This window comes from Sinocyclocheilus anshuiensis, unplaced genomic scaffold (assembly GCF_001515605.1).
Source record: "Sinocyclocheilus anshuiensis isolate Anshui unplaced genomic scaffold, SAMN03320099.WGS_v1.1 scaffold324, whole genome shotgun sequence".
Lineage (NCBI taxonomy): Eukaryota > Metazoa > Chordata > Actinopteri > Cypriniformes > Cyprinidae > Sinocyclocheilus > Sinocyclocheilus anshuiensis.
Window position 1 is genome coordinate 492,185 of NW_015554081.1, and position 18,774 is coordinate 510,958.

Consider the following 18,774-nt stretch of genomic DNA (forward strand, 5'->3'; position numbering starts at 1 on the left):
AGAGCGTGACGCGCGTGCGCTGCGACGTAGACGGTTGTTAGGTTTATGCGGTAAACGTTAATAATTTGCATAGCAAACATTGTATTAACAAATGAAATGTTCTGATTGTCAATTTAAATTCCGCCTCTTTTTTTTTTTTTAAATGGAACACGATTTTCTAAAAGAGTTTTTGAAAATATTAGCACTTTGTGTAAATTGTATTGATAATTTAGCCTATTTTATTATAAAAATCCGCATTGTTTGTTTATTTATTTATTCTATTTTTTTTATTTTTTGTTGGTGATCAGTGGTTTTATTTCAGTTTTGCATGTTTTATTTCAAATGAATGTTTGAATAATTATTCATTGATTATTTTTAATGTGATAGAAAATATAAAAACATATTTTTTAAAAACAGGATCCTTCCTTTTATTTTGAATAGAAATATAATTATAATAAAGAAATATGTATTTTATAGGTTATAAGTTATACGTTTTTATAGTTTTTTGTAATAGTTAAAAATACAAACAAATGCTCTTTGCTACGCTGCATTGATATTTTTTGTTTGTTATTACAATTGTGTTCATTTGCAATTCGTTTTTCACTTCATTCGTGGTCTTATTTAAACTGAGATGTTTATATGTTATGTTTGCATTATTGTTGTATTGCAAATATTTTGATAGGATGGAAAAGGCAATGTCATGTATTATAGAATTATTAACATTATTGAGCAAGTTTCATCCGACATAATTTATACAGTAGTACTTGTTTTGTAAACGTGTAAAGCAAAAAGGCTGTTATAGCATAGAATATTATTAAAAAATTTTTTTTTTACATTTACTTATTTTATAGTTTATAATGTTAAATGTTGTTTATTATACTTAATACTGAAGTACTTTATACTCTTCGTTTTAATTATACTGAATTAAATGTTATCTCTCTCTCTCTCTATTGTTTTATAATATGAAAATAATTATTTATATTTACATTTAGTCATTTAGCAGACGCTTTTATCCAAAGTGACTTACAAATGAGGACAATAGAAGCAATCAAAACCAACAAAAGAGCAATGATATGCAAGTGCTATAACAAGTCTCAGCTAGCTTAACTCAGAACATGTAGCAAAGTTTTTTTTTTAATTATATAATAAATAAAAAGAAAACAGACAGAATAGAGCAAGCTAGTGTTTGAGGCCTTTTTTTGCTTTTGTTAATTGTATAATAAATAAAAAGAAAACAAATAGATAGAATACAAAAACATTAGAGAAGCTAGTGTTAGTTGATTTTTTTTGTGTGTTTTTTATTTTTTATTTTTGTAAGAAAACAAGCAGTTAGTTCATGAATAGAGTGCAAGTCTAAACGGGGCAAGTTTTTTTAAAGAATAGAATTAGAATAGAGAGTGCTAGAGTTAGAGGGTCAAATAAAAATGTGTTTTTAGTCGATTCTTGAAGATTATAATTATATATTTATAATTTATTTATTTAGTGATTTATCAGACACTTTTATCCAAAGCGACTTACAAATGAGGACTACCTATACAGACATAATAAATTCAGACATAATGTAGCTAAAATTAAAATAAATAACAAATACAAATAATACAAATCAAACGACAGTAGTTTATCAGTAATCCTAAAAAATACAATAAATAATAATAAAATAAAATAAATAATTATAATATAAAAATTATGCATTATATATTTAACCTTTTAATTTTGTCTTCCACAATATACTTCAGATTAAAGAAATCCGAATGTCCTAGATATGCATTAAAAAGTTATTTTACAATATGAATAATGTTTATTTACGTATAAAGGCTCGTGATTGGTTGGCGGGCTGTGACGTCACCATCGTCGCAGACATGGCGGAAGTAAAAGGTGAGTTAAATCTCTGACTGTACATTTCATTCTGTATTTTACGCAACATTGGGTCCCACACAGCGCGAATGGCTCGAGTCCAAACAAGACTGGCTGCCGTTGTCGATGATTTGTGTGTTGTTTGGATGGATTAGTTATTGGATGCTGCTGGATTTGAGCGTGTAAGCATTTCTCATCAATGAGATCCACAGCCATCCGTTCATTCATTTACATGACCGTGATCGGTGTAGAGTCAGATGTCTGTCATGTCTGTTCGCAGTGTTTCCATTGTGCTGTGTGGTGCAGAGCTATGCCTGGGGTAAAGTGGGTCTGGACAGTGAGGTGGCCCGGCTGGTGCTCGGTGGAGACCCTCAGGCTCTCATAGAGGAGGCCAGACCCTACGCAGAGGTACAGTATGGACCATAGACTGACCAGCCCTGCAAAACTGAGCAGATTACTGCAGGGGTTTTTATCTGCTGACCCCAACAAAACACCCACCCAGACTCTCAGCCAAGACGAGAAGCTCCAACACGAATAGATTAGCTATATACAACACTGTTTCAGATTGTTAGAAATGTCATGGAAATAAATGACGGAGAATTCTGTTTTTTGCATATCCTGGAGAATAGTTCACCCAATGATAATACTTATTATTAATATTAACTATTAATTTTATTGTCTACTAATAATTAAAATAATATATCTATAATATTAATAATTAGCATTCATGTTGATATTATTATTATTATTATTAATAATAATAATTACTATTACTATACATGTATAATTGGTGTCAAGTCACCGTTATTTATATAGCTCTTTTTACAATGCAGATTGTGTCAGAGCAGCTGTACAGTATTAAAAAAGGGAAATAGTGTGTCGAAACAGAGTGCCAGACGAGACCAGCAGTTTAATTCTAGGTTGCAACAAAGTGTGCAATATATGTATAATAATACTATTGCTGTTGTTGTTTTGTTACTATTTTCTTTGTTGTTATTATTAGTAGTATTAGTAGTAGCATTAATATATTAGTAACAATAATAAAAAACTAAATATAATGCAGAGATAATCAAACTTTATTATTATTGTTATTATTATTATTTTTTACACCCTACAATAATAAAAAAAATGTCAAATAAAACACTTAATTTTTTCTTTCATTATTTATTTATTTTTGTTATTTTAAATTTATTTTAATTATTTCTTTGTAACACTTGGCTTTTTTCCTACCAATCTTTGGTCATTTGTTATTTCACTCCTTTGCATTCCTTTTTTTTTTTGTTAAGTGAGACCATGTCAATAATGTTAACTTGTAAACTAGCAACAAATTGTTCGTTCTGAAACCTATTAAACATTAAAAAGAATTTGACATTTCAATGGCCATGGGATTGTGAAAGAAAAAGCATGTATTATACAACTCTTGTGGAGGTTCCATAAACAATCACGATTCATCATTATTGAACAGACTTGAACACAAGCACAAATGTCTCTGATAATAGCAGCTCACTTAAAGGTCAGCGTGACATTCACTTCATGTGTCAGGCTATTAATAAAGCCACAGCATGTGCTCAGATGTGTTAACATGTTTTACTGTTGTATAAATAACCATCTTAAAGGAGCTTTTTTGACATTCTCAAATTAAGTTTTTGGTGTATATATATATATATACAGTGGGTACGGAAAGTATTCAGACCCCCTTAAATTTTTCACTCTTTGTTATATTGCATGCCTGGGGTCAAAGGTCAAAGACACATTCCACGGGCAGCTCCCGTTCCTTTTCAAAGTGCTGTCCGTCAACACGGCTCTGTCCATCCAGGCGCATCCCAACCGGGTGAGATCCGAGACAGTTTCCCTTATTAAAGTACTATGGAATAGGGTTGGGCGATGTCTACCAAATTGGCATCGGACAATGTCTACAGTAGAGGTCGACCGATGTATCGGTTTTGCCGATTAATCGGCACCGATAGTTGATTGCTGGAACTATCGGTTATCGGCGAATCTCAAAAGTGAAAGTGAAAGTAAAATGAGAGCGCGCAATCGAAAGCGGTATCAGTAGCGGCTCCCTGATGCCCGCAATTTATATACAATCGCCTATACTTGCCCAACGATATAATTGCGAGAAAAAGTATTGAATTGGGGGGATGTTAAGCTTACATCGTGATGTCTGTCAGCCATCGGCGAAGTACGATTGCGTTGTCTATCGGCCCAACCCTACTATGGAACAGTAATGTTTGCATTACAAGGATTAATGCTTATTTTTTTGTGCTTTCACAAAAAAATCTATTATATCGTGGTCTTAAGTGCAAAAATTTAGGAGAGCATAACAACATTTTAGGGGCGCAATGAAAATATCAAATAATGTGATGTGGGATACAAGGGAGAAATTTACAAGCAAAATTATTTCATTTTACACACTAGGTTTTTTATTATTTCTGCTTCAAACTTTATTTAATAATTAAGTATTTGTAGGCCTCCTCATATATATATATATATATATATATATATGTATATGTATATATATATATATATGTATGTGTGTGTATATATATACAGTGGGTACGGAAAGAATTCAGACCCCCTTCTATTTTTCACTCTTTGTTATATTGCAGCTATTTGCTAAAATCATTTAAGTTAATTTTTTTTCCTCATTAATGTACACACAGCACCCCATATTGACAGAAAAACACAGAATTGTTGACATTTTTGCAGATTGTTGTGCTGCTTAATATTGTTTTGGAACCTGTGATACTTTTTTTTCAGGATCCTTTGATGAATAAAAAGTTAAAAAGAAGAGCATTTATTCAAAATAGAAATATTTTCTAACAATATACACTACCGTTCAAAAGTTTGGGGTCAGTACATTTTTATTCTTTCTTTTTTTTGAAAGAAATTAAATATTTTATTCAGCAAGGATGTGTTAAACTGTTAAGAAGTGATAGCAAAGATTTATATTGTTATAAAAGATTTATATTTTGAATAAATGCTGTTCTTTTTAACTTTTTATTCATCAAAGAATCCTGAAAAAAGTATCGCAGTTTCCAAAAAAAATATTTGGCAGCACAACTGTTGATAATTCTAATAATAAATCAGCATATTAGAATGATTTCTGAAGATCATGTGACACTTTATACTGGAGTAATGGCTGATGGAAATTCAGCTTTGCATTACAGAAATAAATTATATTTTAAAGGATATTAAAAATAGAAACCATTATTTTATACTGTACAAACATTTTGCAAGATTACTGTTTTTTTTACTGTATTTTTTATCAAATAAATGCAGCCTTGATGAGCATAAGAGACTTCTTTAAAAAACATTACAAGTCTTACTGATCCCAAACTTTTGACCGGTAGTGTATATATACACATGCCGTTTGAGATCAGTAACATTTTTATGTTTTTAAGTTCATTTTTAAGTGCTACGTCTCTTCTGCTCATCAAGGCTTTATTTATTTGAACAAAAATACAGAAAAAACAGTAACTTTCTGAATTATTATTGCTATTTAAAATAACGGTTTTCTATTTTAATATACTTTAAATAATAATTTATTTCTGTGATGCAAAGCTGAATTTTCAGCATCATTACTCCAGTCTTCAGTGTCACATGATCCTTCAGAAATCATTCTGATATGCTGATTTATTATAAATGTTGGAAAAAGTTGTGCTGAATTATTATTTTTTGGAACATGTGATACTTTTTTCAGGATTTTCTGATGAATAAAAAGTTAAAAGGAACAGCATTTATTTAAAATATAAATCTTTTGTAACAATACACACTACTGTTCAAATCTTTGGGGTCCGTAAATGTTTTTGCAAGAAATTAATACTTTTATTCAGCAATGTGTTAAATTGAAAAAAAAGTAATAGTAAAGACTTGTACTGTTAGAAACGATTTATATTTGTATTAAATGCTGTTAATTAATTGTTGTTAACTGACAGGAATTGGCTGCTAGACTCCATGCACAGTTTCCTGAACATTATCCAGACAACAACCACAAACCGGAGATGGCCATCGCTCTCACTCGGTTTGAAGGTCTCTGCGGCTTTCGGCCGATGGATGAAATCTTGGGCTTCCTCAAAAGTAAGTGTTCAATGAACTGACTGAAAAAAACAGTCAGATAAGCCAAACTCAAAAATGAATCCTATTTATGCTGTTATTATTATTTTTTCTCTTTAAAGAGGTCATCGGATGCGACATGCACTTTCACATGTTGTTTGAACTTAAATGTGTTGGCAGTGTTTGCCCACAACCACCCTATAATGATAAAAATCCACCCAGTGCTTTTTTTTAATCCCTATAAATAGGGCTGCACGATAAATCGCATGCGATATTTAATGCGCATCTTGTCAGAAAGCCGGTTCTGTAATCAGCGGTAAATCTCCATCACGATTTATGCGCTTTATCGTGCAGCCCTACCTATAAATAATATCCCCTTTCTCAAATCAAGCCGTTCTCAGATGCCTGTCAGTGTGACGTCACACAGACCCAGGCCCCTCCCACGATTGTTGATTGACACTAGCGTTTTACCTTAGCTCCGCCCTGAGTGAGTGAGCTGCATTGTTTCACCGCCGGGGCAGATGTAGACAAGAATGACTCCTAAGTGATTGAGGTGTTTTGTTGTTGGATGTAATAATGAACACAGCAGTCGTCATTTACTCCCGACATCTGAGCCGCTGAAGACGCAGTGGATTACGTTTGTTTCTGAAGGGAATGCGCCCCCGATCTACATAAATGCGTTTATGTTCGCGTGAATCATTCGTGATCCAGCTTCACCTACAGAAGAAGTGAGTATAAGGTTCTTTTATGAATCTTTGCAAATCGCATTTCCTAATAACGTGCTAGTTAGCAAGTTCCTCAGTTCCGCGGCTAAAGTAAACAGTGTCATGAGAGCGGCTCGTCACCCAACGGAAGAGAGGGGCGGGGCCAGCAGAGCTCATTAGCATTTAAAGGAACATGCACTAAAACGGGTCGCTGTGTGCAGAGTTGTTTTTGACAGGGTAAAAAGGGTGTTGTTTTACACTACCATTGAGAAATTTTAACCAAAGTATGTTATAGACTTTTCATTAAGACCCTAAAGAATCATATCAACTTGTGGAAAGTGGGCATCCAATGACCCCTTTAAATATCCCAACACTTGGAAATATGTCACATTAGAGAAGTTAAATGGGTTGCAAAGAGCATTTCCCATGGACCACTGCATGGTTTTTCAGATGTCCCAGAGTTCCGCGCGCTGGTCGGTAATGAAGCTGCTGAGGAGCTCCAGAGCGCCGATGGAGACCCGTGCCGGACGTCTCTCGCTCTGAAGAAATGTTTCACCAGGATGATGAACTGTGAGAAGAAGCTGTTCGTTGATCAGCTCAACATGCTGGTCAAACGCATCTCAGAGGAAGGTGAGAGGAAACCGTGCAGGACTTCCACTCCCTCGTGTGCTAACATGTTATTCACGTTATATATATATCCCATCAATTCAGATGAAACTCGTCTGACCTGTTCTTTTGTTCCAGATGCTGCAGGCAAAGACACCTCCGGAAGTAATGGAGAACTGCTGCTGCGGCTGCATTCCCAGTATCCGGGGGACATCGGATGCTTTTCCATTTACTTCCTGAACCGTATCATGCTGCAGCCGGGGGAGGCCATGTTCCTGGGAGCAAATGAGCCTCACGCTTATCTGTCTGGAGGTCAGAGGTCACCACAATACTAATAAAACACGTTTTGGGCCATGTACCATGATAATACCATGGTATATTTTTGTAGAGTCTGAAAAAATCAATTAAAAAAAAATCTAAATAGACAAAGTTTTGTGGTTGCTGCTTAGAGTAGGTTGTGTAGTTGTAATTTTTGTGAAATATATTAATTAATCTTCATTTAATATTCAATTATTCCATGTGGGTTGTGTTAGTTGTACTTATTTAAAATATATTCACTAATAATCCATATATTCCTTAATATTTATTTATTTCGTGTAGGTTGTGTAGTTGTACTTTTTGTGAAGTATATTTATTTATATTCACTTATTAACCCATTATAATCAATTAATATTCATTTATTCCATGTAGGTTGCATAGTTGTTGTTTTTTGTGCAATATATTCATTAATATTTATTTAATAATAAATCATATTTATTTTATATTCATTAATATTCATTTAATCCATGTGGGTTGTTTAGTTGTATTTTTTTGTGAAATATAATAATTAATATTCACTTAATAATAAATAATATTTATTTAATATTCATTAATATTCAAATGTTCCATTTAAGTAGTATAGTTTTTTTTTGTGTGAAAAATAAAACATGTTTTGGACATGTACCATGGTAAAAATTCCATCATAATCTATTATTACCCGTGATTTTAGTTTGCATAATTTAATTAAAATAACACATTTAATTGCTTTTATTTTTGTTCACACGTTTTCATTTTTAATAATGAACCTACAGGACGAGCATATAGGCTTATGCATTTATTTATTTATGATGAGAACAGATGAACAGAGACTGCGTCACTTTTCATGTTCAACACCCCGCAGTGACAGCAGAGGCCACTAAAAACAACAAAATATGCTGGGCTGGGTAGAAAAAAAAAGACAGCAGAGACCACTAACAACAACAAAATATGCTAGGGCTGGGTAAAACAAAAAAACGATTTCTCGATTTGAATAGATTCTAATTTTTATGAACCAATATCGATTGTTAAATCCCAATCAATGCTGTTTTCAGTTGATGAATGAACAGTACATATAGTGCGCATATATACATATAGTACAAAGCTCTGTGCTTTGTTACTTTTGATATGAAACAAAATCTCAGATTTCAAATTCTGTCCATTTTATTAGGAAATTCAAGCAATAAATTCTGTTTTGGCGCTCTTTAATGTGGCGTGATAGATCGCTGTAGCTTAAACTGGGTACTCGCCTGTGCGTAATCAAACGCGTAGCAAAAGACTCGTGACAGTGCGACATCTCGCACTCGCCACCAACTGGACAGGGGTGGGAATTACAGCTACAATTTACAATAGATCACCCTCAGTGTAATCTGTCAAAGTGACGGACGGCCTTCAGATTTTTCCGTCACTGATAAAACAAATTCCGTAAATGACGGACAATTTTCAGTTAACACGACCTCTGGTTGAACCCCTGATGTCGCATGGACCATTTTATCGATGTCCTTACTACGTTTGTGTGCATTGATCGTGGTAGTACCCTTGCTGTCTATGCAGAGTCAGAGAGCTCTCAGATTTCATCAAAAATATCTTAATTTGTGTTCCGAAGACGAACGAAGGTCTTGCAGGTTTGGAACGACATGAGGGTGAGTAATTAATGACAGAATTTTCATTTTTGGGTGAACTATCCCTTTAAGAGTAATATTATATTATCTTCAGATCCCCACCTCGGCGCGGCAGTACACTGTGAGCGCACTGGACTCCGCCAGCATCCTGCTGGTCATCGACGGAGAGGCCGTCGCCACGTCTGCTGCGGCCCTCTCTGACATCACTCTGACACGAGGCTCTGTGCTTTTCATTTCAGCCAATGAGAGCGTCTCTTTACAGGTGACATCATCGTCAGGCATGACCATGTTCAGAGCCTGCTGCTTACTGTAGGAGACGTCCGCTTCATAAAAGTAATCTGTTCTGTCCTGATCTAAACCAACAGGTCAAACAAAGTTCAAGTAGAAATCCCATGGTCACGTGTTTTTGGCTTCATCTCGAACATGCATGGCGAATAACCTCGATTAAAGGAACAGTTCACCCAAAAATGAAAATTCTGTCATTTACTCAGACTCAAGTCGTTCCAAGACTGTATGAGTCTCATTCTTCCACTGAAAACAAAAGAAGATATTTTAAAGAATGTTAGTAAGAAAATAGTTTCTGGTCGCCATTGACTTCCTTATTTTTTTCCACACTATGGAAGTCAATATGCACCAGCAACTGTTTACTTACTTGGAACAACTTGAGAGTAAATGATGACAGAATTTTCATTTTTGGGTGAACTATCCTTTTAAGTTGGAGTATTATGATGACATTTAGTGTTAAAGTAGCTATGCTTAATCAATAAATAACAAAATATGTAATGAAACGGATTGAATTATGATTCTGCAACATGAAAACCTCTGCATGTTCTTTTGAAATATGTAAAAGTATATAATTCCTTTGAGTCAGCATGAAATGCTGTTCACACCATTTTGCTTTAATAATGTGACATTTACGAGAAAAAAAAAATGTAGGATGGAATTTGGTTGGACGATAAAATGTGGGAGTTCCAGAATGAAGTCAGACCAGAATGAGAGTTTAAACCACCAGCATTAAAGCAACAGTTCATCCAAAAATGAGTTTGCTGAAAATGTAGTTACCCTCAGCCCATTCAAGATGTAGATGAGTTTTGGAGAAATGTAGCATTACATCACTTGCTTACCAGTGGACGGTGTTGCCAAGTCTGCAGTTTTCCCTCAGAATTGGGTTACTTTTACACTGTTGCCGCGGGTTGAATCAACCCCAATAACGTGATTTTTAACCCCTGGAATGCGAATTTCACCATGGGAACCCTTCCAAAAAAACTTGTGCTTTACCCCCGAAATGCAATTTTTACAGGGCTAGTTTTGAGTAGCAATTTTGGGCGGGTTTTGTTGTGAAAACCTGGCAACCTCTGCAGTGAATGGGTGCCGTCAGAATGAGAGTTCAAACAGCTGATAAAAACATCTCAATAATCCACACCACTCTCCAGTCCATTAATTAATGTCTTGAGAAGTGAAAACGGTGTTTGTAAGAAACAAATACATCAAGATATTTTTAACTTTTTAATAAAATATGGATTACTTGTGGATTATTGTGGTGTTTTTATCAGCTGTTTGGACTCTCATTCTGACGGCACCCATTCACTGCAGAGGATCCATTGCTGAGACACTGATGCAATGCTACATTTCTCCAAATCTGATGAAGAAACAAACTCATCTACATCTTGGATGACGTGAGGGTCAACACATTTTCAGCAAATTTTCATTTTTGGATGAACTATTCCTTAAAGAAAGCAAACAAAGCCAGTTTTGATTTCACGTTGGCGCATATAAGTCAAATGCACGGATGCATGATCACTCACTATTGGCTGCAAGATATGAACATTTTATGAAACGAAATTTGTTCCATCAGAGATTTTTTGCATAAGGATGTAACACCTTTTTTGCATGTTCAAAAAAAAAAAAACCCAAATGGAGCACAGTAACAATTTTACTTTTACATTAAAACATGGTTAACATACACTTGAGACCGATTTTATTCTATTTCATGGTACTACTGCTAAAGAACAGTGAGTCCTTGTTACGGATACACTCTTCCATGAAGAACATACATGGTAAAAAAAAACAGTTTTATTGAAGAAGTTCTTGCTAAACGAAGCACTCCTGTGACAGACACGAGTTTTGTGATTTGATTACAAGTGCAACTGATTTTAAAAATAACCCTGCAAGTGTTTTCATACATGTGAAACTTTGTTACCGATTTTTATCCTCCCTTATAAGCGACTGTATGGCTTGATCTGTGGTTATGCTTTATTGCTGTATTTACTATTTGCACTAGCAGTGTGGAGAGCACAAAGGATGCTGGGAATTACCGGCATCCTGATGTTTGTTTACTGTATTTTTAGTGGCCTCTTCAGATTCGTACATGCAAAACCAGAAGACTGACCTCAAACGTGTTGATTTCCGTGATTCTTTCTATATTTTTGGAGCCGTGTTATTCTGAAGTGCTCTGGGATCCAAGCATGCGATGGGTGGCAGAAGTCTGAGTGAATGAATGTATGGTGCTTTCTGTGCTGGAATGGAGCATGTGTCTGATAAGAAGAACTCTGTACGTAATCCCTAATAAATAATGCTTCTGTAACCTTTCATCTGCTCATTTCTGACTTTTTTTTACGAGCTGAACTTAAACAACAGGTTTCCCAGACAAAGGTTGTGTTGCTGTTCTTACGCTGTTTACTTCTGGATGGAGTTCAACTAGGATATGAAAGCAAAATTTCATAAAACAATGCATTTTGGAGTGCATGTCATGATCGTGTTATATTTCAAAAGTCTGTACATACAGTATAGACTTACAAGACATAATGAAGCTTTTAAAAAGGCAAGAATTGCAGTCAAAAAATATTTGTCTAAAGCTTTTATAATGATGTAATATTTATTTAAAGCTGCAGTCCCTAACTTTTTTTTTTGTGTTCAAAATTTATATAATAAGTGAGTACACCATGAATACATTGAACCGTGTTTTTGGCTTGTCCTGGATCACTACGGTACACCTATAATAAGTGTTTATATTCGGACTATTTTAGACTGGTTCGGGTAGGTACCGCTGCGGAGTAGCACAGTACCTGCGTGATTCGCCATAGACATAAACAGAGAAGTAGCTCCGGCTACAATGTTCTTCCGCAAGACGCACGCAGTTCTGTTTATTAACCGCTAGAGCGCCAAAAGTTACGGACTGCAGCTTTAAATATTATTCACCATTGGTATTGAATTATTGTTAACTTCTGTATGTTACATGTAATTTTGTTTTAAAATTGTTTTAACAAAATTTAAAATTTTACTAGAAAAATGCACCATTTTATTAAGCAAATTCATTAGGTTGTGAAGATCTAGTCCTGATATGTAAATGAAGGTTAATAGTTGATCCCTATGGGCCTCCTCCCAAAATCAGATTGATTATTGACTATTAAAAAAAATAGATAATTAAAATAAGAATAATAAATAAAATATAATATTAATTTTAAAAAATTCACATATACTAGAACTAAAATAATAATAAATAAATAATTTAAATTAAATATATAACATTTAAATATAATATACATAACGCATCAATAGTAATTGATAAAAGCTGAGCACCAATCAGTATATTAGAATGATTTCCGAAGGATCGTTTACGTAAAATGATAAATTATATAAATAAACATTTTATAAAACTAAGATTTGAGAAATTATAAAAAAAATAATTGATGATAATCAATAAAAATATTAGCATTTAAAATTACCTAAACATAATCAAAATACAAATAAAATGTATAAATACAATTTATTAAATAACTAAATTAAATATAAAAAAAATAATCAAATATACAAGTATTTAAAAACATTTATTTATTTAAAAACATAAATATATAATTCGTTGATAACCATAACCACACAAAATATTACCAATGAACAATATTGCACAATAAAAGCATCTTAACTTTATAACTACTGATTTAAATAAAAGTGATGTGTGCTTTAACACGTTTAATCATGAATCAGACGTCCAAACATTCCTCTGCTCTTTCTTCTCTTGCAATATCCAGCGCTTTACTGAAACGCTCACATAAACCGCTCTGTCTAACTGGAGCTTGATTGACAGCTGCAGTAGCCAATGAGTCGAGAGTGAAAATGTGCTGATGAATCTGATTGGCTGTGGGCTTGAGGGCCCAGTAGAGTTTCTGCAGGGCTTGTACGTCCTCTAGAGCATTATGGGCCGCATATGAAACTCCCAGGAGGGTCTTAACCAAGTTCTCCTGCTTGAAGCTCTGGAGACCACTGTCTTTGAGAAGCTTACGGGCCAAAGGAAGGTTGTCCACGAATCCAGAAACCTCTTTCTGGAAGTCTGACCTCAGGCTGAACTCATCCAGAGCTCTGGCCAAAACGTGACAGTCAAACCTGCGGATGTTGTGACCCACCAGGAGCGGCCGACCCAACATCTGGAGGAAGGTTATGAAGGAGACCAGGGCTTCTCGGAGAGAGCTGGTGAGCACCGGCCTGTGATGGAGAAACAAACGCTGGTGTCTCACACTGAAACCCGTAATCCTGGACGCCCCGGGCTGCATCGGCCGACGGGGAACCATGAAGAGGTTAAGAGTGTGACCTCCACTCACTGCGGCCAGCTGGACGATATCACACGAGGCATCTGGAGATGGACAATATATGCAATAAGCATTGTTGGGAGGGTTACTTTGGAAATGTAATAGGTTACAGATTACAAGTTACCCTATTTAAAGGGATAGTTCACCCAAAAATGAAAATTTGATGTTTATCTGCTTACCCCCAGGGCATCCAAGATGTAGGTGACTTTGTTTCTTCAGTAGAACACAAATTATGATTTTTAAGTCCAGCCGTTGCAGTCTATCAGTCGTATAATGCATGGCAATGGTAACAAAATCTATGAGAGTAAAAAAAACATGCACAGACAAATCCAAATTAAACCCTGCGGCTCGTGACGACACATTGATGTCCTAAGACACGAAACGATCGGTTTGTGCGAGAAACCGAACAGTATTTATATCATATTTTACCTCTAATACACCACTATGTCCAACTGTCTTGAGTGCGCGCACGGCTTCCGGTGCGTGCGGTGTGTACGCGCTCTGGCGTAGTTTATGTTAATGGGTGTGTTGATATCCAGCCGAAGAGCAATCAACCATAACTTCAGGCGAGCAGGCTCAGAAGTTGGGAATACGTGGAAAGTCTGTAACTATTTCAATTACTTTGTTAAAGTAACTGATTACTTTTTGATTACTTTTCTAAATTTAAATTTCTATTTTTTTTCTACATTTCAGGCAGGGTTAACCTTACAGTAGAGCTCAACACTGATTACTGTCAGACTTTCAAAAGTCTTAATAACAGATTACAGTTACATTTATTTTGTAATTAAATTACGTAATTCTATTACATGCAACTAGTTACTCCCCAACACTGGCAATAAGTAACATTTAAGCAAAAATATATAATAATAAAAAAAAAACCCATAAAATAACTGGTTTCTATTTCAATATATTTTAAAATTTAATTTATTCCTGTGACGCAAAGCTGAATTATTGACAGCAAAAAGTTTTTAACGTTAATAATAATAAGACCATTATTAAAACTGATTATCAGCATAATCGAATTATTTCTGAAAGGTCATTTACATACAATTATAAATAAATAATAGGAATAAACATTTTATAGTCTAGGATTTGAGAATTTGATGCCCAAAAATGCTGTAACAAGGCCATAGATAGGCTAACTTTTTTTGTTTGCTTGATTCATTCAACCGTTTAAGTACATAATTCTGCATTTCTCGTGGTTGATAATGATTTTGTTTATAAAATTACATACCTAAACCAGTTGTCTCTAAATCAAAAAACACAGTAGAGGGTGGATGCAGTGAGAAAGAATCCATTTTTAATTTTAAACTTAACAGAAGTTGCGTTTCTTCTACTATGGCGGAGGTTTGCTCATGAATATTAATTAAGTTACGTGACGTTCGTAAGTATTCCGAACTGATTGGCTTAAGGACAAGGCGGGCGCTAATCGACAGGCGAATGAACGAACGATTATGATGCCGATCGCTTTTAATGATTGGACGCTCCTAGCGGGAACGTCACCGAGATTTAATTAATATTCATGATATAAGACTTCTACATTAAACAGCGACATCAGGTGGACCGGAATAACTCATTAACCTCTTTTATTGTTAAAATAATTAATACGAGCGTATTGCTGTATATATTATTTTTTGAAAATATTTGTAAAATCACACGTGTGCATTTTATAAAATAATTTTCATCGTCTTTTTTTTTTTATCAGCACTTTTATTTTGAAAAGTGACCCCCGGGATTTATTTACGGTCAGAATAACGCGCGTGTGTGTATGTTTATGTCAACAAAAACCCTATAATTCACCACGCGCTCTACTGCGACTCATTTCATTCGTGTTTGGGACAGAGAGCTGCTCCAGTCTCTCGTTTTGGGTCTGTCTGATTTGTTTTAAGCAATATATTGTGAAATCACGCGTGGTAATTCCTATTGTCTCGGGGTAAGTAGGCTAATATACCAATCCATATTCCATAAACAGGGCTGCTGATTACTTATTTGCATATTATTGCACCTTCTTATATATTAAATGTGCTTTAAATTAAATATCTTTGCAGATCCTTTGAAATAAAAGTGCAAAATGAGCATATAAATCACTTGTTAAGTGTTTTATAATTTTTACCATTTATTTTTTAGCGTTGTATCATATACTATTACAGTTTATTCAAAATTCGTTTTTTTTTTGTATTTTCCTTTTTCATATATATTTTAGTTTACGTTTTAGTAATTTTGTTGTGATTTTTTTTATGTCTATATAGGTTTTATTCTTTTTTTTAATTTCTGATTTAGTTATTTTAGTACTTCAAATTAAAATTACAAATGTTGCATTGGCAACTAAATGATATAAAATAAGTTTAAGTTCTATATATAAACTATGTAAAAAAAAAATTGAACTTTTTTTTTATGTAGTTTGTCATGAAATTTTAAAATTAGTGATTAAAAGGGTTTTCTTTAACTTTCACTAAAACCATTAAAAACTTGAAATATTTGTTTGAAATATATGTGAAATAAAATAATTGTGTAACATTTTATTTCAGTTAATATTTATTTTAGTTCAGGTAATGAAACTGGTTTACTGGTTTTAGCTAAAACAAAAAAAATCCATGTGTATATAATTTAATATACATATATTTGCAAATATATTAAATATATTTTATATATCTGTCTATATGTGTGTGTGTGTGTGTGTGTGTGTGTGTTTATTTACAAAAGTTACAAAACCAATATTATTACATACATACATATATATATATATATACTGTTACAATTTTGAGGTGTTATGTTTGAATGATGTGTGTTTCAGAATCATGACTTCTCAGGTGAGGCAGAGCTTCCATCAGGAGTGTGAGGCAGCCATTAACAGACAGATTTACCTGGAGCTCTACGCCTCTTATGTCTACCTGTCCATGGTGAGAGCAGGCATTTATTACATGACTGATCGCTAGAGCTCTGTATTAATAGAATGAATTGTCTTCGGTGGTTTTATAAGGGTTCATCGTTGACTGTTCTTCTCTCCAGGGGTATTATTTTGACAGGGATGACAAGTCTTTGCCCAACTTTGCCAAGTTTTTCCGCGAGCAGTCTAAGGAGGAGCGAGAACATGCGGAGAAGCTGATGAGTCTGCAGAACCAAAGAGGAGGACGGATCTACCTGCAGGACATCAAGGTATGGGACAGCGCTGTCTCTCTAATGTGCAATGAATGGAGTAAATGAGCGTTTGTCGTGTGTGTGTGCGTGTGTGTGTGTGTGTGCGTGCAGAAGCCGGATCGGGATGAGTGGGGCAGTGGTCTGGAAGCACTGGAATGTGCTCTGGCTCTGGAAAATAGCGTAAATCTGTCCTTACTGGAGCTTCACAAGGTGGCAACTCAACACAATGATCCACATGTAAGTACATGCAAAATAATGTTACACATGAATTTTTTTTTCTGTAACTAAAACCTTTTTTATTTGATATTTATAAATAAACACTGACTAAAATAAAATATGTAAAAAAATATATATATTGATTGTGTATTTTTAGTTAACATTTATTTCAAATAACAAAAATGTTTCTTAATGTTTTTATAGATAAAGAAATCCCCGTTAATCACTAATTTAAAATTGCATGACTTTACATATAAAATATGTTAAAAATACATAATGTAAAAAAAACTTTAACTTATTATTAAACTTAATCTTAAGTTGCCATTTGAAGTCAGCATTTCTAGTTTATTTATTTTAATTTAAAGTACTAAAATAACTAAGCCTGAAATAATCAATAAAAAATGAATAAAAACTATTCATTTCAAACAACAATATTACTGAAGCTTAAACTAAAATAAACATGAAAAATGTTAAATATTCAAATAAAAAAACCTATAGTAGTATATTAATGATGCAATGATAAAAATAAATGCTAAATTAAAACTGAAGTGATTTATTAATCAAACAGGCATAGAAAAGTCATGGCAATTCCTAAGGTTAATCTGAATTTCCTAGTTCTGCTCAGATGCAAACTATTTTATTGGCTAGAAATTTCTATTTGTGAGAAATTATTTAAAATATCATTATAAAGTAATAAAGAAATTCGTTAGTCAGAAAGTTTGAAAACCCTTATGATATTACTATATAAAAAACAATACTGTAATACCTTGGTACCTAGTCATAAGAGGTGCGACTACAGGCTTTGTCTGTCAGGTTTTCTTTTGGGAGTTACCCAGAATGCCTCCAGTGGGTTGGAAATAGACACATAATTCATCCGTTCAGTTGTTTCATCTCCAATTTGGAGGGTTTGAGCTCAAGAGTACTAGTTTCGGATCAGATCTGTCTATGTGATCTCATTCATAAGAACATGAAAGGCAAAACTGACCCTAGATCAGATCAAGAGTTTTTATGTAGAAACCATTAATTAAAATGTAATTACTGTAACTGATTGTTAGTGGTGAAGCAACCAAAAAGTTCACAAAGGTCATTTCAGCCAAAAAGGGAAAAGCTGTCTCTGTATTTCTGAATCTTTCTGTCACAGGTTTGTGATTTCCTGGAGACGCATTACCTGGACGAGCAGGTGAAGTCCATTAAAGAGCTGGCGGACTGGGTGAGCAGCCTGCGGCGGATGGGTGCCCCTCAGAACGGCATGGCCGAATATCTGTTTGACAAGCACACTCTGGGAAAGGAAAGCTCTTAGACAATCTCTCTCTGTGTTTATGATGCAGTCAGTCCGCCAAGCATGTCATGCCATATGAGTGTCAGACAGATGTGTTGCAAACTCTGCTGTAGTTTACTAGAGATCCTGCCTGAACCCTTTATAAGCCATACAGTTGATATAGTCCACATTATACGCAATATTCTATATGAAATCATTCAAATGAGTTGATCTCAATAAAAAATATTACTAGCAAAATTGTTGGTCTTTTTTTATGTTCCTATGAATTGAGTTCCTATATATATATATATATATATATATATATATGTGTGTGTGTGTGTGTGTGTATGTATATATATATTATATACAGTGTTGGGGAGTAACTAGTTACATGTAACGGCGTTACGTAATTTAATTACAAAATAAATGTAACTGTAATCAGTTACAGTTACTAAGAAAAAATG

The 18,774-nt window shown here is 34.1% G+C and overlaps 3 protein-coding genes across 3 annotated transcripts; 2 read left to right on the plus strand and 1 right to left on the minus strand.

Moving 5' to 3' along the window:
- Positions 1 to 1,809: 1,809 nt before the first annotated feature.
- Positions 1,810 to 10,157, plus strand: LOC107669041 (mannose-6-phosphate isomerase-like). The gene is made up of 7 exons (XM_016461141.1): positions 1,810 to 1,854; positions 2,114 to 2,241; positions 3,560 to 3,664; positions 5,772 to 5,913; positions 7,044 to 7,223; positions 7,338 to 7,522; positions 9,210 to 10,157. Exons 1-7 carry the CDS (start codon positions 1,839 to 1,841, stop codon positions 9,426 to 9,428), a joined length of 975 nt encoding a protein of 324 aa, XP_016316627.1. The 5' UTR covers positions 1,810 to 1,838; the 3' UTR covers positions 9,429 to 10,157.
- Positions 10,158 to 12,978: 2,821 nt separating this feature from the next.
- plex9.2 (PML-like exon 9.2) lies at positions 12,979 to 15,043 on the minus strand. Its single transcript, XM_016461144.1, has 2 exons — positions 14,933 to 15,043; positions 12,979 to 13,742 (listed from the first exon to the last, which is right to left on the minus strand). Exons 1-2 carry the CDS (start codon positions 14,994 to 14,996, stop codon positions 13,096 to 13,098), a joined length of 711 nt encoding a protein of 236 aa, XP_016316630.1. The 5' UTR covers positions 14,997 to 15,043; the 3' UTR covers positions 12,979 to 13,095.
- A 382-nt stretch (positions 15,044 to 15,425) lies between these two features.
- On the plus strand, positions 15,426 to 18,568 carry LOC107669050 (ferritin, heavy subunit-like). Its single transcript, XM_016461149.1, has 5 exons — positions 15,426 to 15,631; positions 16,493 to 16,598; positions 16,708 to 16,854; positions 16,948 to 17,073; positions 18,194 to 18,568. Exons 2-5 carry the CDS (start codon positions 16,497 to 16,499, stop codon positions 18,350 to 18,352), a joined length of 534 nt encoding a protein of 177 aa, XP_016316635.1. The 5' UTR covers positions 15,426 to 15,631; positions 16,493 to 16,496; the 3' UTR covers positions 18,353 to 18,568.
- The last annotated feature ends 206 nt before the right edge of the window (positions 18,569 to 18,774 follow it).

Coding starts and splice junctions, on each gene's coding strand:
- plex9.2 (XM_016461144.1), bottom strand. CDS start 14,996: ATGGATTCTTTCTCACTGCATCCACCCTCTACTGTGTTTTTTGATTTA. Junction 13,743..14,932: donor TTTAGAGACAACTGGTTTAG/GTATGTAATTTT, acceptor GTCCATCTCCAG/ATGCCTCGTGTGATATCGTC.
- LOC107669041 (XM_016461141.1), top strand. Junction 3,665..5,771: donor TCCAGGCGCATCCCAACCGG/GTGAGATCCGAG, acceptor GTTAACTGACAG/GAATTGGCTGCTAGACTCCA. Junction 7,224..7,337: donor CAAACGCATCTCAGAGGAAG/GTGAGAGGAAAC, acceptor CTTTTGTTCCAG/ATGCTGCAGGCAAAGACACC.
- LOC107669050 (XM_016461149.1), top strand. CDS start 16,497: ATGACTTCTCAGGTGAGGCAGAGCTTCCATCAGGAGTGTGAGGCAGCC. Junction 16,599..16,707: donor CTTATGTCTACCTGTCCATG/GTGAGAGCAGGC, acceptor TCTTCTCTCCAG/GGGTATTATTTTGACAGGGA. Junction 17,074..18,193: donor CTCAACACAATGATCCACAT/GTAAGTACATGC, acceptor TTTCTGTCACAG/GTTTGTGATTTCCTGGAGAC.